Source organism: Diadema antillarum, unplaced genomic scaffold (genome assembly GCF_040938485.1).
Source record: "Diadema antillarum isolate AM-2024a unplaced genomic scaffold, OU_Dant_1.0 seq00000687_RagTag, whole genome shotgun sequence".
NCBI classification, from domain to species: Eukaryota; Metazoa; Echinodermata; class Echinoidea; order Diadematoida; family Diadematidae; genus Diadema; species Diadema antillarum.
Window position 1 is genome coordinate 505,446 of NW_027271592.1, and position 23,762 is coordinate 529,207.

The 23,762-nt window shown below is 38.3% G+C and overlaps 1 protein-coding gene across 1 annotated transcript; it reads right to left on the minus strand.

Moving 5' to 3' along the window:
• Positions 1-7,752: 7,752 nt before the first annotated feature.
• On the minus strand, positions 7,753-22,303 carry LOC139737242 (organic cation transporter protein-like). Its single transcript, XM_071647917.1, has 12 exons — positions 22,154-22,303; positions 20,217-20,361; positions 18,948-19,063; positions 16,629-16,732; positions 15,390-15,544; positions 14,582-14,750; positions 13,391-13,529; positions 12,267-12,358; positions 9,968-10,176; positions 9,502-9,610; positions 8,399-8,608; positions 7,753-7,897 (listed from the first exon to the last, which is right to left on the minus strand). Exons 1-12 carry the CDS (start codon positions 22,301-22,303, stop codon positions 7,753-7,755), a joined length of 1,743 nt encoding a protein of 580 aa, XP_071504018.1.
• Between the last annotated feature and the right edge of the window lie 1,459 nt (positions 22,304-23,762).

A 23,762-nucleotide genomic window follows, 5' to 3' on the forward strand; every position in this document is an offset into this window, starting at 1 on the left:
AGGAATACCGGTCAAGTAAACACCTATAAACTAATGATTATGCATTTTGCCATTTATGGAAGAACGCACAAACATGTACAAGAACCTATTGGTGTGAACCAGATTAAATGTGAACCAGATTAAAGGAAGCTCTTAAAATCTGACCCCGTCAAAGATAGTTGTGAACCCATGAGATGCTAACATGCCCTTCTGCACCTAATTTGACATTGTGTTTGGTGTCCGTGTGTGCGCGTGTGCTTACAATAAATACAAATATTGATCAGTCCATGTAACCACAGTGCTGTTGAACAAAGACGACTTGCTTTCAAAAGAGAATGAATCCCAATTTCCTGCTTGAGTGATCAATGCAGCAATATCAGTAGAACAAATCAATGAAGTTTGAAGAAAATCGGACAATCCTTTCAAAATCTATGAGTTTTTTTAAATTCCGGTGCCGCCATTGCTGGATTAGAAGACTACAACGTTTTGTGTGTTTGTGTCGCCACGCATGGACAGAATTTTATAAAGAAAATGTAGGCCTAAAGTAATTCAACTATTTTTTTTCCATTTTTCTAGCATAATGAAAAAGCACTCGACTTACCTCTTCCAGAAAACACGGGGAATTATATCGGCCTAAACATATGTCAGTATCAAGAGGAGCTAGGGAATATTTACTTTTCAAGAAAAATGAAGCTTGTGAAAATCTCCTTTATATTTTCTTTTTAACGGGTATGAGAGGAGCTAGAAGAACACACAAGGCAATTATAAGCTTACATTACAGAAGGGACATAGGCGAACCACTGAGTGAGCGTCAGCCTTTCCCTTTGCACATTTCACTGAAAAAAACAAGAGACCCGCGGGTCACGCGCTCACCTGAGTATCGCAATTTCACCTTCCATGCATTCTTGCACACTCTTACCTGAGAACATTGGAAACTTAGGTCTGCATATGGATCCCCCCCCCCCAACTCGGGGGGGGGGGGGTGCAGGCATGCAGCCCTGGATCTGCAATGAACAAACTTGGAACTAAAGTCATCAATGTACAAACTCATGGTATTAACTTTGCTTTATCATTTCTGGTTCTAGAGCAGAAGATTTTAAATATTCCTTAATGTGTGTGTGTGTGGGGGGGGGGGGTGGGGGGTGGGCCCCCCTAGAGGCCCCCCAAGAGGGACAAGGTGCCCATTTGAAGGAATTGAGATTCTATCCCCCTAGGGATGCTTCCTGCTAAGTTTGGTCAAAATTCATCATGAGGTTTTCAAGAAGAAGATGAACATGTACAATTCAGGCTCCATTACAACTGTAGGACTTCTCCCGATCCCTCTCCTGGGTCCCAAGGGGGGAGGGGGGGGGGGGGCACCCCTGATTTCGCCAACCCCATGAACAGACTTGAAACTACAGTCATCAATGTACTAACTCATAGTATCATCTAAGCCCTATCACTTCTGGTTCTAGAGAAGATTTTCAAAGGTTCCTTAATTTTAGGGGGTTTGGGCCCCCTGGGGACCCCCCAGGTGGGCCATGGTGCCCATTTGAACAAATTGAGATCCTATTCCCCAGGGTTCCCGTGCTACCTACCAAGTTTGGTGAAAATCAGACATGGCGATCTCAAAGTGAAGATGAAATTGTACAATTTAGGCCCCATTAGGACCCCTCCCCACCCCCCCCCCTCCCCTGGGTCCCAAGGGGGGCACCCCTGATTCCCCCATGAACAAACTTGAAACTACAGTCATCAATGTACTTACTCATAGTATCAACTAAGCCCTATCACTTCTGGTTCTAGAGAAGAAGATTTTTAAAGATTCCTTAATTTTAGGGTGTTTGGGCCCCCTGGGGCCCCCCAGGTGGGCCATGGTGCCCATTTGTACAAATTGAGATCCTATCCCCCTAGGGATGCTACCTGCCAAGTTTGGTGAAAATCGGTCAAGGGGTTCTCAAGAAGAAGATGAAAATGTAAAAAGTTTACGCACGACGGACGACGCACGACGGACGACGCACGACGGACGCCGGACGAAGAGCGATCACAATAGCTCACTTGAGCCTTCAGCTCAGGTGAGCTAAAAAAACAGGTGATGAAGTTCTCTTTGTGACAGATCAAGAAAAAATTTCACTCTTCCAATCCATGTAAGATAATGACTGATGAAAACGAGCAATATGAACGCCTTGTATATATATATTATATGTATGTATATATATATATATATATATATATATGTATATATATATATATATATATATATATATATATATATATATGTATATATATATATATATGTATAATAGAGAGAGAGAGAGAGAGAGAGAGAGAGAGATACATATTGTCCAAGACACAGGTGTACACATTTTCTGCAATGAGGCTTTGTTGGTAGGCCAAGCTTTGGCTCTGGGGGTCTAGTTTCATCTTCGTGAATAGAATGATTACAATTGGTATTGATTTCATCCATATTAACTTTATAACAAAGTTTCACTTTGAACTTTTTTTTTCTACCAAAATCTTACCTAAAATAAAGAAAGACATACAACCTCAGGTGACTAAGATAATGTTACTGTTAATGTAGATTATAGAATTAGTATTGATAGCAATAAATAATACTAATGATAATTTTCATTATAAAACAAAAACAGGGATACTCCCACTTCTATTACCACCAAATATCTGCAAGATCTAAAGCATGGATTTTGGTGGTCGTTTTCACAAATTTGAATACAACTTGATGTCGGATTGTCAGTCAAATACACTGTACTCAGAGCCTGTCAGCATTATTTAGCTGTTCATTCAGGTGCTTTTTTTTATTAAAATGCCATACTTCTGTCGAAAAAGGAAACATTCATACCATTCAAAATCGAATAACTGGAGAAAAATTAAAGTCTTGGAGAGCGCCTTTTCGAGCTCTCTTATTGATGGTATATATCAGGCATCTGAGAAGTTGTTCAATTTCGCATTGATATCATTCATCTGTGGTACTTCCCCAACTCTGAAACATACACGATTGAAATGGAAATCGAGGGTAACGTATCCTGTCATTCAATGGTACTGAATTCTTTAGTTTTTAGCTGGTATATGAGGCCCTCCGCCCCAGAGAACTAAGGAAAGATAGTTTGCATTTCCATCGACGCATCTTTTCCACTGCAACAATCGAAAGCGTTTAGTCTATACATGTACTGGTACTGCGTATCTCTCTTACACTATTTACACTATGTATTGCATTGTATGTGCGATAACATATTTTATTCCGAAACTAACATCAGATGAGAAAGGATGTATGACAGTTAAAAAACATTTTCTGCCATCAGAAAACCCCTTGTGAAGATAGGTTACACGGGCACGCAATATACTATGTCTGTAAATACATGTAAATGCCTTTTTGAACACGAAAGAATATAGAATATATAGACAATTGCATCCGCCTACCAAAACCCATAAGCAACGGATGAAAAATAACTTTAGAAACACTGATTAAGCCCAATGGAGACGAATACATTAAAAAGCAGGCATGGTGCTAATTCGACATCTAATATGCTACACTGGATGCTCAAAAACGAACGCGAATGCTTCGTCGACCGGACAACGGTATCTTTCAATCACGTAAGCGTCTCTCACGTAATTGGATATCGACTTGTCGATCATGGTGAATATTTTGAAAATATGAATGGGAAAATTGTCCATGATTTGTATTTCTATACTACTCTGATTGATTGTAAATGGAATTTAGAATACAAAACTGCTGTGTATGGAAGTAAAAACAGCCCTACAAGAGAAACATATCGGAATCAATAATGGACTCAATAAGATGGAAGTTGATTATGTTTTAAGTAGTTATTTCAATAAGAAGTGGCAAAAAAGATTGGAAGGGAAACACAGTCCCATTTAAAAGAAGTACAGAAATATGTATGTGGAAAATATGAATGCAGATTAAAAAACAGGAAAGAACAAATCTTTATTGATCATGTCCGTGTGGGTAATATTGGACTGAATTATGATAAGTGGAAAGTAAATTTGCATGAAACAGGCAACTGCTCCCATAATGCCCGGAAAAGGAAAATTTATAGCAGAAATTTATAGAGAATCTAGAAGTATGACAAGTTTGATATCTAAGAAGCTAGTTAACAAAACTGGATATCTTTTAGACGATGTAACTTTACCCCCAAACTGTTTTTGAGATTGAAAAAACATCCAATTTCCATGACCACGTAGCTCCGTTCGCTACAAGAAACATCGGATTTGAGCGACGTCACCTAATGTGTGAGCTGATTTGCCGTACGGCTAAATGAGACCCGCTCTGGCAAAACCCGAAATTTCTCGGCAAATGTGATTTCGCGCTATACAGTCCAAAAAAGGTCAAAAAATGACCTACCTCAGGGACCAAATTGACATTTTGGTATCACATTGTAGGGGAAATTGTCTATTTTCTGATTGATATCAATAACATTTCGAAATACAACCTACAAAATGTGGAATTTTGAAGAGAAAAGTGGGATGTCAATCTCAAATGTTGGCCAAAATCTTACGTCTATATGTAAAGACCAAATCGCCTTCGCTTACGGCGATAATGACTGTTCTTTTGGCGATCGTGTTATAGATATTCTGCGTTCAACCATGACACATTTGGTACCTACAGAAAGCTCTACCTCTAATTATTCCAAATATGGTCATGGCATGATGTCATGCTACTCACTTTCATTCATAAATTCGTCTGAAACATGCGTAAGTTTATGCAAATCGTCTCCCAGTCGCGTAAACAGCCTTGTTGCTTACCAAGACAAGTGATCGAAATACGTGTTTACGATTGGTCAACTGCGCCGAGGACCCCCTTGTTTACAAGCAACCTACGTGTTATACTATGGGGATCGCTGCAGCAGCGGTGCATGCTTGCATGCAACACGTGTATGGTGACTGCTGCTCAGCACGGAAATGTTGCAGTTTCCCGCTTTGTTACTCTCTAAAAAAATTCGAGTGAAAATATTCACTCTTAAAAGAGTGAATACAAAAAAAGAGTGATTTTAGAGTGAAATTGGAGTGAATTTTGAGTGAAAATGTTCATTTTCACTCGTTTTAGAGTGACCTCAGGGATCACTCCAAAATCTTCGAGTGATCCCAGAGGTCACTCCAAAATGAGTGAAAATAAACATTTTCACTCCAATTTCATTCCAATTTCACTCTAAATTCACTCTGCTGGTACTGTTGTGCGTACACCTGATCACGGCAATCGCGAATCGAGCTGATTACGGTAGGTTTTGTGCTTTTCAAACGTCGTATTTCCGTAAATCTATGGGTGTAAAATGATTTCCAATCAATTACAGCTCTTTGACTTAGTTATCATCCTTGATGAGTATGTAAGATTACCTCAGCTATACGCAATTCCCCCACAATGATCGATTTGTTGTGTCAATAATATGGATGATATTTGTATTTTCGAAGGAAAAGAGCAGGCCCCCTTTGATAACAGAAATTAGAGAAAGAATGTTAGAAAGTCGAGAAGAAGAAAGGAAATTAGCAATGAAACGAGGTACGCTGGCCTTGCACAGCAGGAAATGGAATCAATTGATGACACGGTGATACTTACGCCACATCTTTTGCTACCTTTTTGTGCTTTTTGTTGTGTGTTTGGTGAACAGTTTCGGTGTTTGTGGGCGTGTGTGTGTGTGTATGTGTGTGTGTGTGTGCGCGCGCGCGCAAATATGTGTGTATATCTGTGTTGGAGTGAGGTATACCTGGAGTATGCCTATAATTTAGAGGGGGAAGTGTTGATGAGGTATACGGGTGAGCGATGAAGGGGTAATGTTTATAGGGTTGAATATGTACAGACATTGATCATGATTTGTAAAGTTTCTGTATAAGTATGTGTGTACATAGGTAATGTAGGCGTTTTGTTGACCCCTGATACATAGGTATACTTTATGCAGACTTTTGTTTGACCCCTTAACAATATTGATTTCATTATCTCATAATCACTGCTGTGACGAGTATACGGACGAAGTCAATGTGTATATTTTGTAATGTGTACTGTACATACATTTTGGTTGTGCTGACCCATTCGGCATTATCAAAAATTGATCTTATAATTATTGCGGGGATGATTATATTTGTGAAGTAGTTACTGTGTATTGTATAGTAGAACAATCAGAAATTGACACAATGACAGTCCTAAAAATTATTTTGTAATATTTTGATATATGTTTGAAGTGTCACGCAGCAAGCAACACAACTAAATATTGAATTGTAATCAATGATGGATGATGAAATCGAACTAAAATATTGTTTGAAACAAAAAAATAATAATAATAACAGCAAATTGTGGCTGTACGAAGGAACAGCTGATCACGCAATCGTGAATCTTGAGCTGACGATAGCTTTTGTGCTTTTAAAACTTTGTTTTTCCGTAAATTTATGGGTGTAAAATATGATTCCAATGAACACAAACAAACAAACAAACAATTTCACGACGTGAATATATAGTTCTGGCGGACGATTTATTCTAGATCGACAACAAATTACACACTAATTTCCTGAAAAGTGCACACAGTTTGCCTACAGATACGTAAATCCCACTGGATTGCATACACACGTGGTGACGTCACAGATTTGGCACTATTGGTAGCCGTATCGAACTTTTTCCAGTGCTCAAATTTGGTAAAAATAAAAATTCTTTTATTCAAAGCAGAGGCAACTTTATTGCATGACTTATGTCAGAAATTAATCAAGATAACATTAAATGATGGAAAACAGTCAATTTATGACATTATTTCCTATAAATTTCTTCTTTAAGTCATTTTTTATATGATTGTCCGAAATATTTGATACAGAGAGCCATGTTGATCGCAGACATTGGAGGCAAAGATCAACGGGATATAAGAAAAGTATTATCCACAGAAAATGTTGACCATTTGAGGGCATTAATTTTATATGTGAAGAGAACAAGAAGGTTTTCCAAAAGACTTATAATATAAGTCTTATAGAGTTATGCAGATAATTATCTTTTAAGTTTTGTTTAATTTAGATTTGAACACTGCTCAACCGGATGTTTGCGTATTATACATAATGTAAAATCTTGAATTATTTGTAAACATATTATGTTTATTTATTGGAAAGTACATATGAAATAATTATCTTTAATGTTTATACATCGCATTCGGGAGTCTGCTTGTGCACCATTATAATTACATGCGTTGGGCAGAGGGTCCTGAGTGCGGCAAATGAGGGATCTAGGTCTGTGTGCGCGACCGAGAAGCCTGCTCAATGTAACGAGCCGGGCTGATCAGAGTTTGCTATCAACATGCACCAGAACTTATTTGCTCCAACCGTATAACAGCAGACACATAGCGCGCATAAAAATAATTGTAAAAAGTTAATTTCTTTTTGGAGAAATTAATCATATATAAAATAATCATATTATAAAGATAAAGGTGTTAATATTCATATCTGAATGACGCACCTTAAATACAAAATTAACAACAACAACAACAACAAAAAGTGTGCCCATTATGAATGCAGTGACTGGCTGACTTACCAATCCACCGCAAAAGTCTCTTTCAATATCAACAGTCACATGGATAATACTACAAGCAAAGAGTTCGATAGTCCTTGGTTACAATCGAACAGTTCAAAGAAGGCAGGCATTATTTTTCATTCTTCATTATTCTTCATGCTTAATATCTGCCAGGCCCACCTTCCTTTAGCAAGCCCCGCCCACCACTTTAGTCGACGCAATGAAGATGAATTTCGCCCAGCGAAAGTGAAGGTCAATGAAGATGAATTTTCAAGCAACGTGGTTTATTACGTACGACTCGGCGGATCGTTCTGAAAGGCTTCGTTGTCGATTCCGTTGTGGTATTCTTCCATTGGTATCTCAATTACTTCCGTGTCCTTTCTGTCACGTGACTGGAAAGCCGTAGGCCTTACCTTCTCATCATATTCCCTCCTTGAAACGACACAAAATAACAGGGAATTGATGTTTGTAATGGGACCAATACGCTATTAAAGGACTAGTAATACAGCAGCGAGACAGTACGTTACTCAAGAACAACACAACCCGTCTTTATCATCATCTAAGATTGTTATTGTTGTTTGTTCGAGTTGCGGATTTTTTAAAAGGATAGTAATTCCTAGATTTGGCAATGATTCAGATTTAAATTGGCAACACATGCTCGGAGATTAATGTGTTATTGGTTTTTTTTTCTCTCTCTCCCAAGCTTAACAATTTTTCTAAATCATTTACTGATATTGCGGCATTTTTTTGTTGAATACATGTATATTCAGTTACATCTAATGTTTTCCCAATATGATTCGTGCAGTGAGGTTTAAATTTGCCGATTTAAAGACAACAAGGTGATCATTTCTGCAACAGGATTTCTCTCTGCTTTAACTCGACGGTTAAAACTTTGCAAAACATTTCTTTAATGAATGGTTGTCAGCGACTTACGTTCCGAATAGCTCGCCCTCCTCGATGGTCTCCGGTAGTTCCTTGCCCTTCGTCTCGGGTAAAAGCAAGGACAGGAAGCCCGCTAAGACAGTGGAGACACCGAAGACGATTTGAGGGGCGGGTGTGTAGTAATCCCCTAGGATTAGGATCAGAGGGGACATGATCGCCCCCACGCGAGCCATCATGGAACATAAGCCCATTCCAACGCTCCTATTGCGGAAGAAGATGAAACAAGTCATAACCGAATAACCGAATGGTGATGAACGTCTTGTTTTGGCAATGGTTTCATATGACATTTGCTCCTGTGACAACACTGCTCCCATGAAATATCTGTACACTAAGCCAAACACAGAGTTTAGGCCTACCCACAAACATAACCCTAATCCTAATCTTAATCCTCACGTCAAGTTAAACCCAAAACCCATCACAACCCTAACTCGAAACCTAAGTCTTCGGAGAAAAGAAGACCAGAGCAATTGTAGCAGGAGCAAATGTCGCGTCACCGTTGACAACATCTTCAGTGACCGCTTGTCCTCCAAAAAGGGTAGGCCTATGCCGTCCTTATTACTCCAGTATCATGAGACATTTGGGTTTAAAAAGGAGTAGGAGGAACCAAACTTGGATATGGAATGACGTCATGGATGGTACAGCTTGTCCTCGAGTACGAGCACCAAGCAAGATTGGAAGTCGGTATGTCAAGTTCTTTTTGAGGGGTGATGAGCCTTACACCACAGTGTTCCCATCGAAGAATAACCACAGGGAATCAAAAGTTATATAAGGTACCGTGTTAGTTTTGGTTTTGTTTCGTTTGTATATTCCGTCACGCTTTTTTTGTTTTGGTTCAGTTTGCTTCAAAAGTCGTAGGTTTGTAGCTGGAGCGCGAAAAATGGCACTACACTTAAATTGTGGTTTCATCAGATTGTAAGTCTACTCGAATCTATTGGATGCATTTGTACCCCCTGTGAACAATAGATTTATACTTTTTTTTAACGAGATTGTTATAAGTCGGCATCACACAGAGTTAACTAAGGGTACAAACGGAAAGTTAAAGAAGATTACTGTAGTACAACGCAAAGTCGATCAAAGCAATCACATTGTCTTACCTCACAGGAGTTGGGAAGCATTCTGCAGAGTAGACGTAAACGATTCCAACAGCCCCTGACACGGCGCACTTTCCAATCATTACAACAACTACGTTCCATACTCCACGTGCTGGAAAACGATGAACAAGAATGATGAAAACAAAATGATGATGATGAGGAGGAGGAGGAGGAGGAGGAAAAGGGAAAATGGGAAAAATTAAGATCATGTAGGTGAAAGTTAGGTTGAGCGAAGTTTGTCTGAAAATTACTGCAAATGATTAGCGTGAGATAACAACAAAACAGTGCCTAATTTGACACAAATGGGTAAACCTACTGTATTACTAAAAAACTGCCCTAGCACAATTGAATAAACCTGCAAGAAATTTGAACGTAAACAAATGAACTATAACAACAAAAAATAAATAAAAAAGCAACAAACGAACCAGCTTACACGTGTGCAAGCTGCGTGAGGGCCCATTTTACGTACGTATGAAGATGTTGACGAGACACGCTATGCCGCCAATGAGGACGAAGGAAGCTAGGCTGGGTCGCCGGCCGAAGATCTGGATAGCGATGATGGCCAACACGTAGCCGGGAATTTCCGCGGCGCCAGAAACAAAGAAGCTGATGTAAGCATTCACACCCAGGTCACTGCTGCCGTACGTCAATCCGTAGTACACCATAGTAACCACCATCCTGTTTCGCAACGTGTGAGAATTATTTCTCGATTACCACTCAAGACAAACTTCGTTATACTTGTTCACGATTCCCATCGTGCGCATTAAATTTCTCAGACCTGCACAGCCACATGGCTATGAATTGATAAAATTGTTTATCACATGGGTAATCTCACTATCATTGATTGCTTTTTAATATCTTGGTTCCTCCGTGTTATCATAAGGACATTGTCGCATTGTCGATTTGTATGCTTTGTGTCACTACCACACAAACAGGACATGGTGGTTCTAGCATACCTTGCCCGTTTACATCGACGCTGATAGGCCTACATTGGATGGTATCGACATTTATTGTTTATATTTTTATTCAGAATCTGAGGTAAGGTGAACAATAGACGTCAAGCACCTTTCACGGTGCACTTTAGTGGCAACAAACAACAACTCGTCATCAAGTGGATGAACATATTCGTCTCCTCGGCATTAAAGGACAAGTTCACCTTAATATGGATTGAGTGAGTGCAGTAATATTGATAGAACATATTAGTGAAAGTTTGAGAAACATCAGACCTTTCTGTCTGAAGTTATGCATTGTTGAAGTCTCAGCCTAGTGCTGCTATCGCTGGATGAAAAGACTACTACAGCTCGTGATGTCACACAGTCACATGTGTAGAACGGGGTGCTGTTCGTTATTCCGAAGGTTCGCTATTCCGAAGGTTCGTTGTTCCGAAGGGTCGTTAATCCGAAACACGCAAATTCCTTATACCTAGAGGTTCGTTAATCCGAAAATGAAAATTGGTTCGTTAATCCGAAAATTTGTGGCGTTATTCCGAAGGTTCGTTATTCCGAAGATCGGTTAATCAAAAAATAAAATTCGGAACAATGAACCTTCGGAATAACGAATCTTAGGAATAAAGAGCCTTCGGAATAACGAACCTTCGGAATAACGATCTGTAACCGTAGAACGATGTAAAGAAAATAATCTTATGAAGAAAATTTAACATATTTAAACTTTGCTCGCATAATAAATGAGCACTTCACCTGCCTCTTTCAGAAGGCAGGAGGAATAATATATCATTTGATATACGTCAATAACAAGTCAAGGATATGTGTGCTTTATCAAAAAGAAAAAGAATATTTTATGTCTTTTATATCGTTGCATGTGACATCAAAAACTGCAGAAGTCTTCTCATCCAGCAGCTAATGACTGCGCAGGAACTTTAAAAAAATTATAACTTTTGAACGGATTGTCCGATTTTCCTTAAACTTTCACTGATATGGTCTTCTAATATTGCTGCATTCACTTAATTCACACGTAGCTCCTATATGACGATGAGCTTGACCTTTAACACAGATAATTTACATATTCTGAAATCGACAACCAAAAAAGTAAGTTTTAGTAACTTTCCTTTTGATAACTATGAAAGATATAAACAACATCAACGATGCGAATAAGCACGAAAGATATCAGTGATTCATTCGATGCTTATTTCATACGTCGATGTAGGGTACTTTGTCAATTAGATACAGTGAAAAAAAAAGAACGTGATGCAAAAATTTAATTACTTTGAACAACGTCGTAGTAGATGGCAAAAGTGAAATCCAAACTTTGTAATAATTACGGATTTTAGAGACAAGTTTGGAGGCAAAAAAAAATATTAAAAGAGAGTAATCATGATTCAAGTTGTTAACATTATTAACATTCTATTTTACATAATTAATGTTTACACTACCACTAATAGTCCATATACAGTCACACCTGTCTATAGCGGCCACCCAAGGGAGACGGGAAAATGGCCGTTATAGACAGGTGGCCGCTATAGACAGGTAATCCAACTTTGTGTGCATTGCTTACATGTACACGTGTCATCGTTGTATCCTTACACGTACATGCAATGTAAATGTACGTCTGTACTTATGTGTTAGACAGGTGGCCGCTATACACAGAGTCTTTAACACTGCTTTTCTCTCGGGGGATTTTTTCAGTGGCCGCTATAGACAGGTTGCCGCTAAGGCAGGCTTGACTGTATGTTGACAAGTAATAGATGAATGCATTTCTAATCTCATGCAGTTATTCAATGCATTGACCAAGGTCAGCGATGAAAAACTGACCAGTTGTAGACGAAGTTGATCGTCCGGCGGCGCAGGATCGGTGTCCGGAACAAGTCTAGGACCGACGGTTTGGAGTCTGACCTTGTGGCCTCCTGAACAACAATAACAACAACAAGAACAACGATTGGTCAGATGACCAATGCACTTCACACTGGCTTGGTCTCTTTTCTGTTTTTGTTTGTTTGGGTCTTTTTTTTGTCCGAGTTTGCGTAGGTACTGTAATCGATCCCCATACCATGTGTTCATTTTAATTCCCTTAACTTTACAAATTCTCACGTAAAAGTAAAACTTCATTTGTTCGATAATGAAGATTATCACCCTTTCGTCATATTTCTATGTTGTTGTTGCTTTTTCTTAAAGTGTATGATACTTTTTATATGAAAAAAAGCATACTCTGAAATCATTTCTCGTAAGGAAGGTCCTCCTGTTAAAGCAGTCGAGCAGAACTCTGATCATGTCACAATTATTATGTAAGAATTATTTATAGCATGCCGACATATTTCGCCGGTTCTCAAAACTTCTCCATAGTGGGATTCGATTGATATCTTAGGGTGACGCACTCTGGCTTGCTAGAGAAGCTCAAGCTCTGTGGAAGACTTATACTCTGGAAAGTTCTACACAAACAGACGTTGGAAGCACCCCTTCACTGACTGGTGGACTAAGACTTGGGTAAAGCCCGAGAACAGGTCGTTTTTTCTTCTCTCGTTTTGTTTTTCACGTGTAAATCCACACTGCGTTCTGGAACTCACACTCAGATGTGCACTCAGTTCAATTCAGTTCAATTTATCTCAAACAAAAAACCAAACAGTATATATGGAATTAGATAAATCATTGTTCCATAAAAATACACAAATTACATATGAATGATTGATTTTTTCGCACTCATTGCTAATAGGCCTACCCCAAGTCATCTCAGTAATCGTGTTTATCAGCGATACAACAAAGCACTCGAATAAGGTGGAGGGGAAGAAAAAAGAACGAATAGAGAAGAGGTATATACGTATGTAAAAAGGATGAAGAAAAGTAGGAAGTATTCAATAGTGGTGCGACATACTGCGGTAGCATGAGGCGGCTAGGAAATCTATGTTCTGGTTACTATAGCAACCAATGTGCCACGTCATTACTTGTTCCTTCAGCTCCGCTTCGGTGAACACCGGATCTGGTAGTTTGGTCCTGTTAATTTTGGCCACGTGCTGAATAACCTCTTCCGCCTTTTTTGACTTTCCCTGTGAAACGAGCCATCTTGCTGATTCAGGGATGAATCTACAGTAAAGAACGTTCCAAATATACATCAAGGACATGTAATGTAGGCCTTCGTAGAAGATATAGGTAGAGATATAGATAGATATAATGATAAATACGCATACACACACACACACACACACACATACATGCAAGCATGGGTACACGAGTATAGGTAGAGGATATCGACTGAATTAGATAATATGACTATAAGATGCAGACATTCTGTAGAAACAGAAGAATATGTGGAGGTAAGGATTTTACAATTTCTTTAATTGGATAACCAAATCGTCTTGTATTACTTCACCTAAGGAATACAGCATTTCTTTTTCTTCTGATATTAGTGCATTAGGTATAACGTTTGAATACAAAATGAAAAAAAAATCCTACAAAAATGAGTCTTTCGAATATCATGCAAAGAAATGATGATCAATTATTATTATTAATTCAATTATTATTCATGACATTTACTACTTTTCATTACCATCATTTCCATCTGTGGTGCATTCACAATGATTCATAATGGCTTTGCCATATTCGGATTAAAGGTATTGTTTACCATATTGGGAGCAGTGATTGGATGTGATTTTGTGATTTGAAATGTCGAGTTATCACATTTGATGCATAATATGTGTAGGTCAGTTGTATAACAAAACATCCTACCATATAACAAATCGCAATAAATCCGAAAATATGAAAGGAGGAGATATCACTATTTTTCTCAATAAACCATAACTGTAGACCGTTTGTTCTAGAAACAATTTTATTGTAACTATACTGTTCACATTTCGTTTATTTAACAACACTTCACATTGATTATACTGATTAACCCTTTTACACTTAATAGTTGTTTCTATCCTTAACTCACATTTTAGAACTATTTTTATTTTTGAAACATAAATAAAAATAATTGAAATAAATTAAAAAAACATTGATTATACTGATTAGCATTTTTTTTTTACGTTGGTTGTTTTTATCCCTAACTCACATTTTAGAACTATTTTGAAGCACTTAACCTGGGTTTTTGTTTCATCTGCAAATGGTAAATAATGCCTTGAATATCTTCGACTTACGGGACGAATATAAAGAATGTGTAGAGAGGTGCCGAGACGACAATCTGCAGTGTTTTCCAATACCGCACAAAAAAGGCCAGGAGAGCAAGACTCATGAACCCGAAAGCGTAGAAAATTCGAATGGAAATTCCGGTCACCGTCCGCCATTTTGGTCCTACAAATTCTACAACTTTGAAGGGAAAAGAAACAAACAACAACCCGCAACGTTTCATTTGATTTGATTCCATTCCTTCTTCAACGTAACTTTTGTTTAGAGTGTATCTAATAATTTTGCTATTAAAAAGGTAAAGAATGAGGGTTAGAAAGGTACTCAGAAACATTATAGAATGCCTGTTCATCTATTAGCTTTTCATAACAGTATAGTGGATGCTTTGATCGGCGTTTCTCTAGAAAATATGTTTTCTTCTTCACAGTCATCCAAACGGTAGACGTTTATGTTCAGAAATGGAACTGGAGATGTATTTTGTATCACGTAAATTTTTCTTCGGTCTGCCTTTTCAACTGTAAGTAATAACATGAAAATTGTCGGGAACGGAGTTGACTGGAACAAGGGAAATATAATTGGACTTTATACATTGTAGAATTGAGAACGAGATTAACTTTTCTTGAAAGAAAAGCCAGAAAACATAAAGCAATGCGCTATCTTCACAGATTGGCTGTGGATAAACCCACCAAGTGAGATGGGGGGGGGGGGGGGGGGGGAGCTCACAGTTTTTTGTGTTTGCTATCTAATGAACATTCACTGGGAGCGATTCCCGTAAGTGTGGTAGCATCGTCGTATTAAACTTTTACTACATTTCGTGCATACCTATGATGAAGCCAATCAGTAGCACAGCCCTGTTTCCAGCCGCTTGGATGAATTTGAAGACCAAGTAGGCCCAATAATTTGGAGAAAAGGCAACGAGTACTCCAAAAGTTGCCTGGATAAAGATGGCCATGAACAGCGACGGACGGCGCCCAATTCTGTATTCAAAATTAATTGGTAAACATATTTTTTCACACACTACGTATATTTATCACCCTTAAATTTCCATTAGTCATGTCTAAAAAGAAAAGGAAAAAAATTTCAATTCTTCCACTTTAAAAACATTAAGATAAATATATTGTTATTCATATAGATTCATAAATCCACGTTCATGCTACTCTATTTTCACTCGATTTTGATCAAACTTTCACTGTTGTGCTTGTAAATTTGCTCATTCTTTTCAGTGTAACTTTTAACTGACCAGGAATTGTCCGTTTGAAATATATTTCAGTTTATTTTAGCCATGCTATATTTCATTGACATGTATTCTTAGGGCGCAAAAACAGATAAACGCAACTTCCTTAGCCCGGAAGGTCCCACTTGAATGGTAATTCCGTAAATGTCCCATCCTGTTTGTAGAAATATTTTTACTTATACTAATTATTGTTGCCATTGCAAAGTCTGCTCTGTTTTCTCGTAATATGATTATCCGTACATACACTGTGTATCATGCTCATCAACACTTGTACCGCTTTCAAATTGTTCAACAATTTGAATTGAGAAATATATACTTTTTATAATACAGGGCCGCGCCATGGAGGGGGGGGGGGGGGCTTTTTTGCAGAAGATATAGGGTCTGAATTTTTTGGGCCCTCACTTTTTTATTCAGGAAATATTGGGGTCCTGACTTTGTGTGTGTGTCTGTTTTTTATTTGTTTCGCTTTGTTCTTTTGTTTGTTTTGTTTTGTTTTGTTGTGTTGTGTTTTTGTTTTTGTTTTCTGTTTGTCAGGCGATTTTGGTAGAGAAGTGCCAGCAAAACGTCCGCTCTATCCTGAAAACAAATCGACGTCCCTGTTCCAAATAAGTCGGTCCCCCATTTTGAAAAACGTAGCACCGGCCCTGATAATGTATTACTTTTTGTTTGACGGAAATAAAGTATAACTGAATTGAAAAAAAGTGAACTGAAGTTAACTGAACGATATTGTTTACTCATACATTGGGGGTTCATAATTGTATCTTGCACTACATCAGTGCCACTAGTAGCATTTTTTTTTTTACATTCAAGTGATCTAAACTGCATACCTATCTGCAAGATATCCGAAGAACATTGATCCAAATAAGTAGCCGCCGTACAAGACGGACTGAGCGTAGTCAGGGTAGTTCTTCTTATCACAAACAAGATCCCACTGCAATCAAAGATAAATGTAAGCTTGAGATATTATAAACATTTCCGAACACTAGGTCACAGAGCTAGGTCAAGGCATTCTTAGACCTCGACATTACAGGCAGAATGTATAGTTAGGATGATAAACTTTCGATTGTCAACTTCTTCATTTCTGGACTGTAAACCACATTAATAATGTGAATTTTACTCAACTTTGACATCTGCGACAAATCAGGCTAAAGTCGGTATATGTATGTATACAGGGCTCGACACTATAATATTTTGTCTGGTGGCTTGTTTGAGAAAGTAAATCGTTCAAATCTGAAATTTAGGTGGCCCGAAAAAGATGTATGTAGTGGTCCGAAAAAAAAGAGTAACAATCCATTTTGAATCTTAGTTGTCCAGTCGGGCCACCTAAAGATAAATTTGGTACCCCGGCATGATATCGAGGCCTGTATAAATATAACTCTGGATTCAGCTTTAAGGAGACACTGCATGCTTTACTACACTAAGGAGACACTAGACGTTAAGGAGACAATTTGTGTGTCATTGTAACGTTTCAACTATGTTTTATCCCATTCAATCCATGCTTTACTGCTGTCAATTTTCAATACACATTTTCCATACTGTGTCTCCCTAAAGCTGGATACAGAGGTATATATATATATATATATATACATATACATATATATAATCTTATTCTATATGTATGTAACGCTATTTCCAGCCATAAGGGGAAATGCGGAATAAATGATAGTTTGGGGGAATTTTGACAAAAAGCATGAAAATATTCAGGAAAAAATGAAAAAATATTGCCCTTTTTGACAGATTATGCATTAATATGGGCTCAATACAGAATTGAACAGACAAGAGCACAAAATGCATGTTAAACCACTAAATTATGTATGTTAATGAGAAAATACTCGTTTTTAGAAAAGCAGATATACCTAAATTCCCCCAATGACCCGTTTTCTATGCACATCCAATATATACATCCATTTTTTGTGCATCCCTGCCAATCTCCCCTAAATTGTATTGATGGTACAGTCCTCAATCTATACACACTATGCCATCTGTGCCCTACTGTGGAGTAGTCCTGAGGCCCCAGATCAGTGATAAGGCTTTGAAAAACATTGTCAAAACCTTAAGGGGAATCAAAAATTTCCCGTTTGGAACGAATTCCCTTTAAGATACCTCGTTTTCAGACGTATATTCTCCCTATGGACGCTTGTATACTTAAACACACACACACACACACACACACACACACACACACATATATATATATATATATATATATATATATATATCCTCACGCGGGATGAGGGTGTAAAAATGACAAGCACGACTTCTCTAAACTTTACCCTGTTAGTCTCACGACCTCGGTTTCAAATGTACATAGTACTTCACATAGTCATCATTATAAAATTTTTATTGAGGACAACATAAACAAGAAAGTCTGATACCCTCATTTAAATTGTTTTATAGCATCGTACTCTCTCTCTCTCTCTCTTTCTCTCTCTCTCTCTCTCTCTCTCTCACACACACACACACACACAACGTCGTTTGATATTTCCCCAATTTTTCTTTATGATATTTCTAAATCCGTATGTAAGTTCATGACGCAATGTTATTTCTTGACTAACACGGAGCAAACCACAGGGTTATTTAACACTAACTTTTACCAAAATCATCCCATCAAATTTCATATTTTGGTGACCCGAAAACTACGGAAGAAAAAAAAGAATTAAAATGCAACAATTTCATAAGACATTAAAGCAATTATGACATATCATATTCATTTGAAAATTGGCAGGTAACACAAAGGGCTTCAAATGCAAACTACAACTGTAGAGAGTAGGACAGAAAAAACATTACGAAAATGAAATGATTTGATAAAACATAAAACCAGTTATAAACCATGATAATTGTGTTAATACTGACAGGCATGAGAAAAGGCTTCTTTACTAAATACTCTGGCTAAGTTCACTAAATCTAACATAATGATTATATTCTTTCGAGGCATAAGCAAGATTTTTTTTTTCTATGGCACAAAATAGTCATTTTCAGGAAGTTGATGTTATTTAACAAAGTGGTGCACCCACTTATATTTTTAGATAAAAGAATTTGGTAGTGAAATTTGACAGTGAGTAAAAAAAACAAAAACGAGTGCATGTGTGTGTGTGACCATCCGCAAACAAAGAATCTGAATGATCATAGCAAAGTTTACACTTTACATCCATCACGATCGATGACTTGATTTCACTCGTGTCATACAGCCATCCATCTTGGCATGGGAGCGGGCTCCTCGTTCCGTTTTGGGAGCCATCGTAGGACGGATAAAACTTGTCACCTGACATCAAACAGAAGGAATCACGTGGCATCTTAAACATGAGGAAAGATTAAAGCGGATGTCCTATGACAGTACAGTAACTACAAAAAGTAATGTATGCTAACATAGCATGCTTAATTCAATGTTGCAAATGTATGCCTACAGGGGCGGATCCAGGAATTCAGTAAAAAAAGGGGGGATATTTCTAGTGCTACTTCCGGGTTTCATTTATTTTTTTCTTTTAATTTCTTTTGTTTCAACAAAAAAATAAAGGAGGGGCGCTCGCCCGGTTCGCCCCCTCTGAATCCGCCACTGGTCTATATTTTGCATAAGTGGCATGTTTATGTTATCAGAGGTAGCCATGGAATTTGAAACAAAGAGCGATGCAGTTCACCCAAAATTTTATGCCACGCATAGTATTCATGATCCATCGACATAGCCAGCTCTAAGTCACCGTGATTGTGAGAAATGAAACATGACTTACAAGTGTCATTGGAAATGACAATGAGGGCAATTAGTCATTCCACTACACGTCGTCGTTTTTCATGTGTTTGATGTTACATCTGCAAAACTGTACCAAACAAACATTTATCGTCGTTGCAGCTTTCTCATGCATGATCGTGTGAGCACGTAAATCATGTACAATCACATGATCACGTGATCACATCAGCACATGACGTCGGGGCTTACTCCCAAGCTGTTCGCTGGGAAGACCTTTCTTCGTGCAAGTATCCGCTATCTTGATATCACAGTTTGCTTAGTTATTACGCTTGGGATTTTAGGTCAATTGGGGTCCATAAAATTCAAAAGGATGACTCATTGCCCATAAACATTCTCAAAGGTTAATTAATAGATTACCCCTTGTGTTTTCCATTGTGTAGATTCTCCTGAACTATTAGCATACATTGTTACCCTATCCACATAGCAAATCTGGATGCATTGTTTCAATATTTGTTTGAAATGCGTATTCTCTTGGTTGTACTGGACACGGCCTGATATCTATTAGCTATTGTTAAATAAAGTGCTGCATTTTCTTTGATCAATGTTTGGTTGTTTGTGTTTTTACCCCTCTCGGCACTCCTTGGCATATAACTTGCTGAAATTCAAATGACACTTTCGCTTCGAAGATGATTATGAAAAGTCCTACAAACTTTAAAAAGAAAATATGAATCACCTGTAACGTTGTACATACTGCACTCGTCGTAAACTGCTTCCCCGTCCTCATAAGTGGCCGGGATGCTGCTGTCTTTCTTCGCCTGTTCGCAGGCCGAGTCGGTCAGATTCCACTCCCTACAGTTCTCGTCCTCCCAGTATGAAACCTTAATTCAGGAAATTAACATTCAGCAACTCCATAAATACAGTAATCCTGCAGAAAACTAGTCGACTATCTTAATTCATTTATCCTTTTTGTCAGATTTGATTTTTTTTAAATAGTGTGCAGTTGGTGTATAGGGCCTATATGTTAAAGTATCGTTTTAAGCATGGTCAACAACAGTCACATGTAAGACTTGAATTTCTGGTTAAAGAGTTTTCGAAGAATGCTATTAGATATATTTCAATATCTGTACTCAAGAACAATGTAGTACATTATACAATAGATATTTGGGATGGCGAGGATTGACAATGCTCGAATGACTACTATCTTTCTGAATAAAAGCTTTTTACCTAAACTTAAAGACTTTCAAATGAACCAAATTCCCATCTGCAGTCATCACATTTTTTAAAGAAATTCTTCTCGGACAATACAACGCATATGATATTTAACCCATGACGGATTCATGCATTTGGAAAACATTCTGTCGACATAGTCTAAACTTTCCACAATTCCAGAACACACACTCCCTCAAAAGACAAACAAACAAGCAAATCAAATAAGGCACCAACTGACGTTTACCGTCATCCTTTTGACATTTATTTATCGCGAGAATACTCACCACTTTTTTATCTTTTTTCCCCATTTCTGTTACTCTCCTGAAGTTTCCTCGGATAACTTTCTATCTTCCTTGGATAACGTTTAATTTTTCTCTCAGTCACATAATATATGTTTATTGTAGAACATGATATTCCTCCAGTGTTATTTTTTGTTTTGTTTTGTTTTGTTTTGTTTGTTTGTTTGTTTGTTTGCTTGCTTTTTTCGGGGGGGGGGGGTCACAATTTTATTGTATATAGATCCAAACTACTAAACACTGCATACTGCATACCATCGCCTCTCTTCTCTCAACTTTTTCCTATTCAGGTATCCCCTTAATTCTTTGTCCTCGTTTCTGTCTTATTATATTCCCCTTGTGTTGTCCTCCTCGGCTAAATGATATTGAAACTGCTCTGAAGTTGTAATCTGAGTGTATTTGTTTGGTTCCTTTGGTTCCAGTTTAGAAATAAGGGAGGATTTTGAAAACATCACAAAATAACGCAAAAGAAAACATGAAAATTTTCAAGAGGCCGTTATCTCAGTCAAATGAATTACTTTACGATAACAGTTTCCTCCACCTGTTACGTGTGATAGAAACGTGTTATATCTATTTCTTTTGAGTACCTTTGTTCATATCATAATGTGATAATAATTGATATTATCTGAGTGATTCCATTTGTACATGTAGATAAATTAAACCAGCTAAAGCTGAAACTGAAATGAGCATTGCCTATTCTCATCATTCAATTTGTCTCTCCTCTGTGATTATATTAATCTGATTTCGTATATACATGCAAAAAGAAAAGTATCAGAAACAAAACCGCACCATCTTCCGGAACAAAATCGAATTTCCGGGGTCACAAGACAAGGGACCCACAAGTCATACAACCCACGAGTTCGACATTGAAAACAGGTCCATGAGTCATACAGCTCACGAGTCATACAACCCATGAGTTCGACACTAAATAAGTAAAAACAGCCCACGAGCTCGACAGGTACAACACGGGACTTAATGTGTCGGTCTAATGCTTAGTGTCAAACTCATGGGCTAAATTACTCGTGAGCTGTATAACTCTTGGACTGTATAACTCATGGGCTGTATGACTCGTGAGCTGTACAACTCATGAATTGTGAATTCGTGGGCTGTATGACTCATGTGTGTCGGTCTTGTGACGTTCCCCCGAATTTCCAGAGCAGCTCACCTTGCACCAGTGATCCGTTGGTTCGCCGACAAAGACTTGGATCATGGAGTGGAAAGCTGTGGGGGCGGCCAGGAGGGCGACCAGTAGACAGACGCGGTGCTGGAAGGGGCCGAATGACCCCACTTTCTCTAGAAGGTCATCGAACCTCATCTTGTTGTTGTTCTTATTGTTGTTTTTATTTCTCTCCTCACGTCACCACTATTTGCGGTCCGTCCAGACGATCTCAAAAGTGATACGATTTGCATAGTATTGTCATGGTTATTGAAATGCGTGTTTCTTAGATAGCACGAGAAAAAGCTCGTAGCCCCAACCACGACAACGGACACCTCTTGCACTTTTTAGGTGATCCTAGTAGTCTCTCGGATCACCTTCTGTATCTTTTTAATTTGATATTGCTCCGTATATATCTGTATATACATTTATATATATATATATATATATATATATATATATATATATATATATATTAATGTATAATACACTTTCAAACCTCACTTTCGGATCACCAAATCTACATAAGGCGCTGTAATCGCGAAAAGATATGACTCCAATACAGACAGGGTTACCCGTTGACATAGGCGTACCCAGGATTTTTTAGAGGGGGGTGTTCAGTGGCGTACCGTGGGTCAAGACATGGGGGGAGGGCACCTCATGGAAGCAACATCAGAATTGCATAACTGTACAATTAAATGCGAGCGAGCGGAGCGAGCGAGCTTGAAAATTTTGACATTTTACAGTCCCCAAACTGCCGTTTGTAGCTACATATAATAATATATGTAATAATTATATATATATATATATATATATATTTATTTATTTATTTATTTATTTCCTTTGGAAATTAAGGGGGTAGTACCGGGTGCAACTGCTGGCAGTTGCTGGCAGTAACATCAGGAGAATGGCATAACAATTAAATGCGAGCGAGCGAAGCGAGCGAGCTTAAAAATTTTGACATTTTACAGTCCCCAAACTGCCGTTTGTAGCTATATTTTTTCGCTTTAGAAATTAAGGGGAGGGGGCGCATCGGGCGCAACTGCTGGCAATTACTGACAGCAACATCAGGAGAATTGCATAACGATTAAATGCGAGCGAGCTTGAAAATTTTGACATTTTACAGTCCCCAAACTGCCGTTTGTAGCTATGTTTTTTCGCTTTAGAAATTAAGGGGAGGGGGTGCACCGGGCGTAACTGCTGGCAATTAATGACAGCAACATCAGGAGAATTGCATAACGATTAAATGCGAGCGAGCGAAGCGAGCGAGCTTGAAAATTTTGACATTTTACAGTCACCAAACTGCCGTTTGTAGCTATATTTTTTCGCTTTAGAAATTAAGGGGAGGGGGCGCACCGGGCGCAACTGCTGGCAATTACTGACAGCAACATCAGGAGAATTGCATAACGATTAAATGCGAGCGAGCGAAGCGAGCGAGCTTGAAAATTTTGACATTTTACAGTCCCAAAACTGCCGTTTGTAGCTATATTTTTTCGCTTTGGAAATTCGGGGGGGGGGGGCGCATCGGGCGCAACTGCTGCTGGCAATTACTGGCAGTAACATCAGGAGAATGGCATATAACGGTTAAAGGGAAGATAAACCCCAAGAACAATGTGGA

Excerpts from the sequence above, each read along its gene's own strand:
- LOC139737242 (XM_071647917.1), bottom strand. The coding sequence starts at position 22,303 with ATGAGGTTCGATGACCTTCTAGAGAAAGTGGGGTCATTCGGCCCCTTC. Across the intron at positions 20,362-22,153 it reads CAACGGATCACTGGTGCAAG|GTTTCATACTGGGAGGACGA; the intron begins GTGAGCTGCTCT and ends TCCTGAATTAAG. Across the intron at positions 10,177-12,266 it reads ATCAACTTCGTCTACAACTG|GATGGTGGTTACTATGGTGT; the intron begins GTCAGTTTTTCA and ends GTTGCGAAACAG.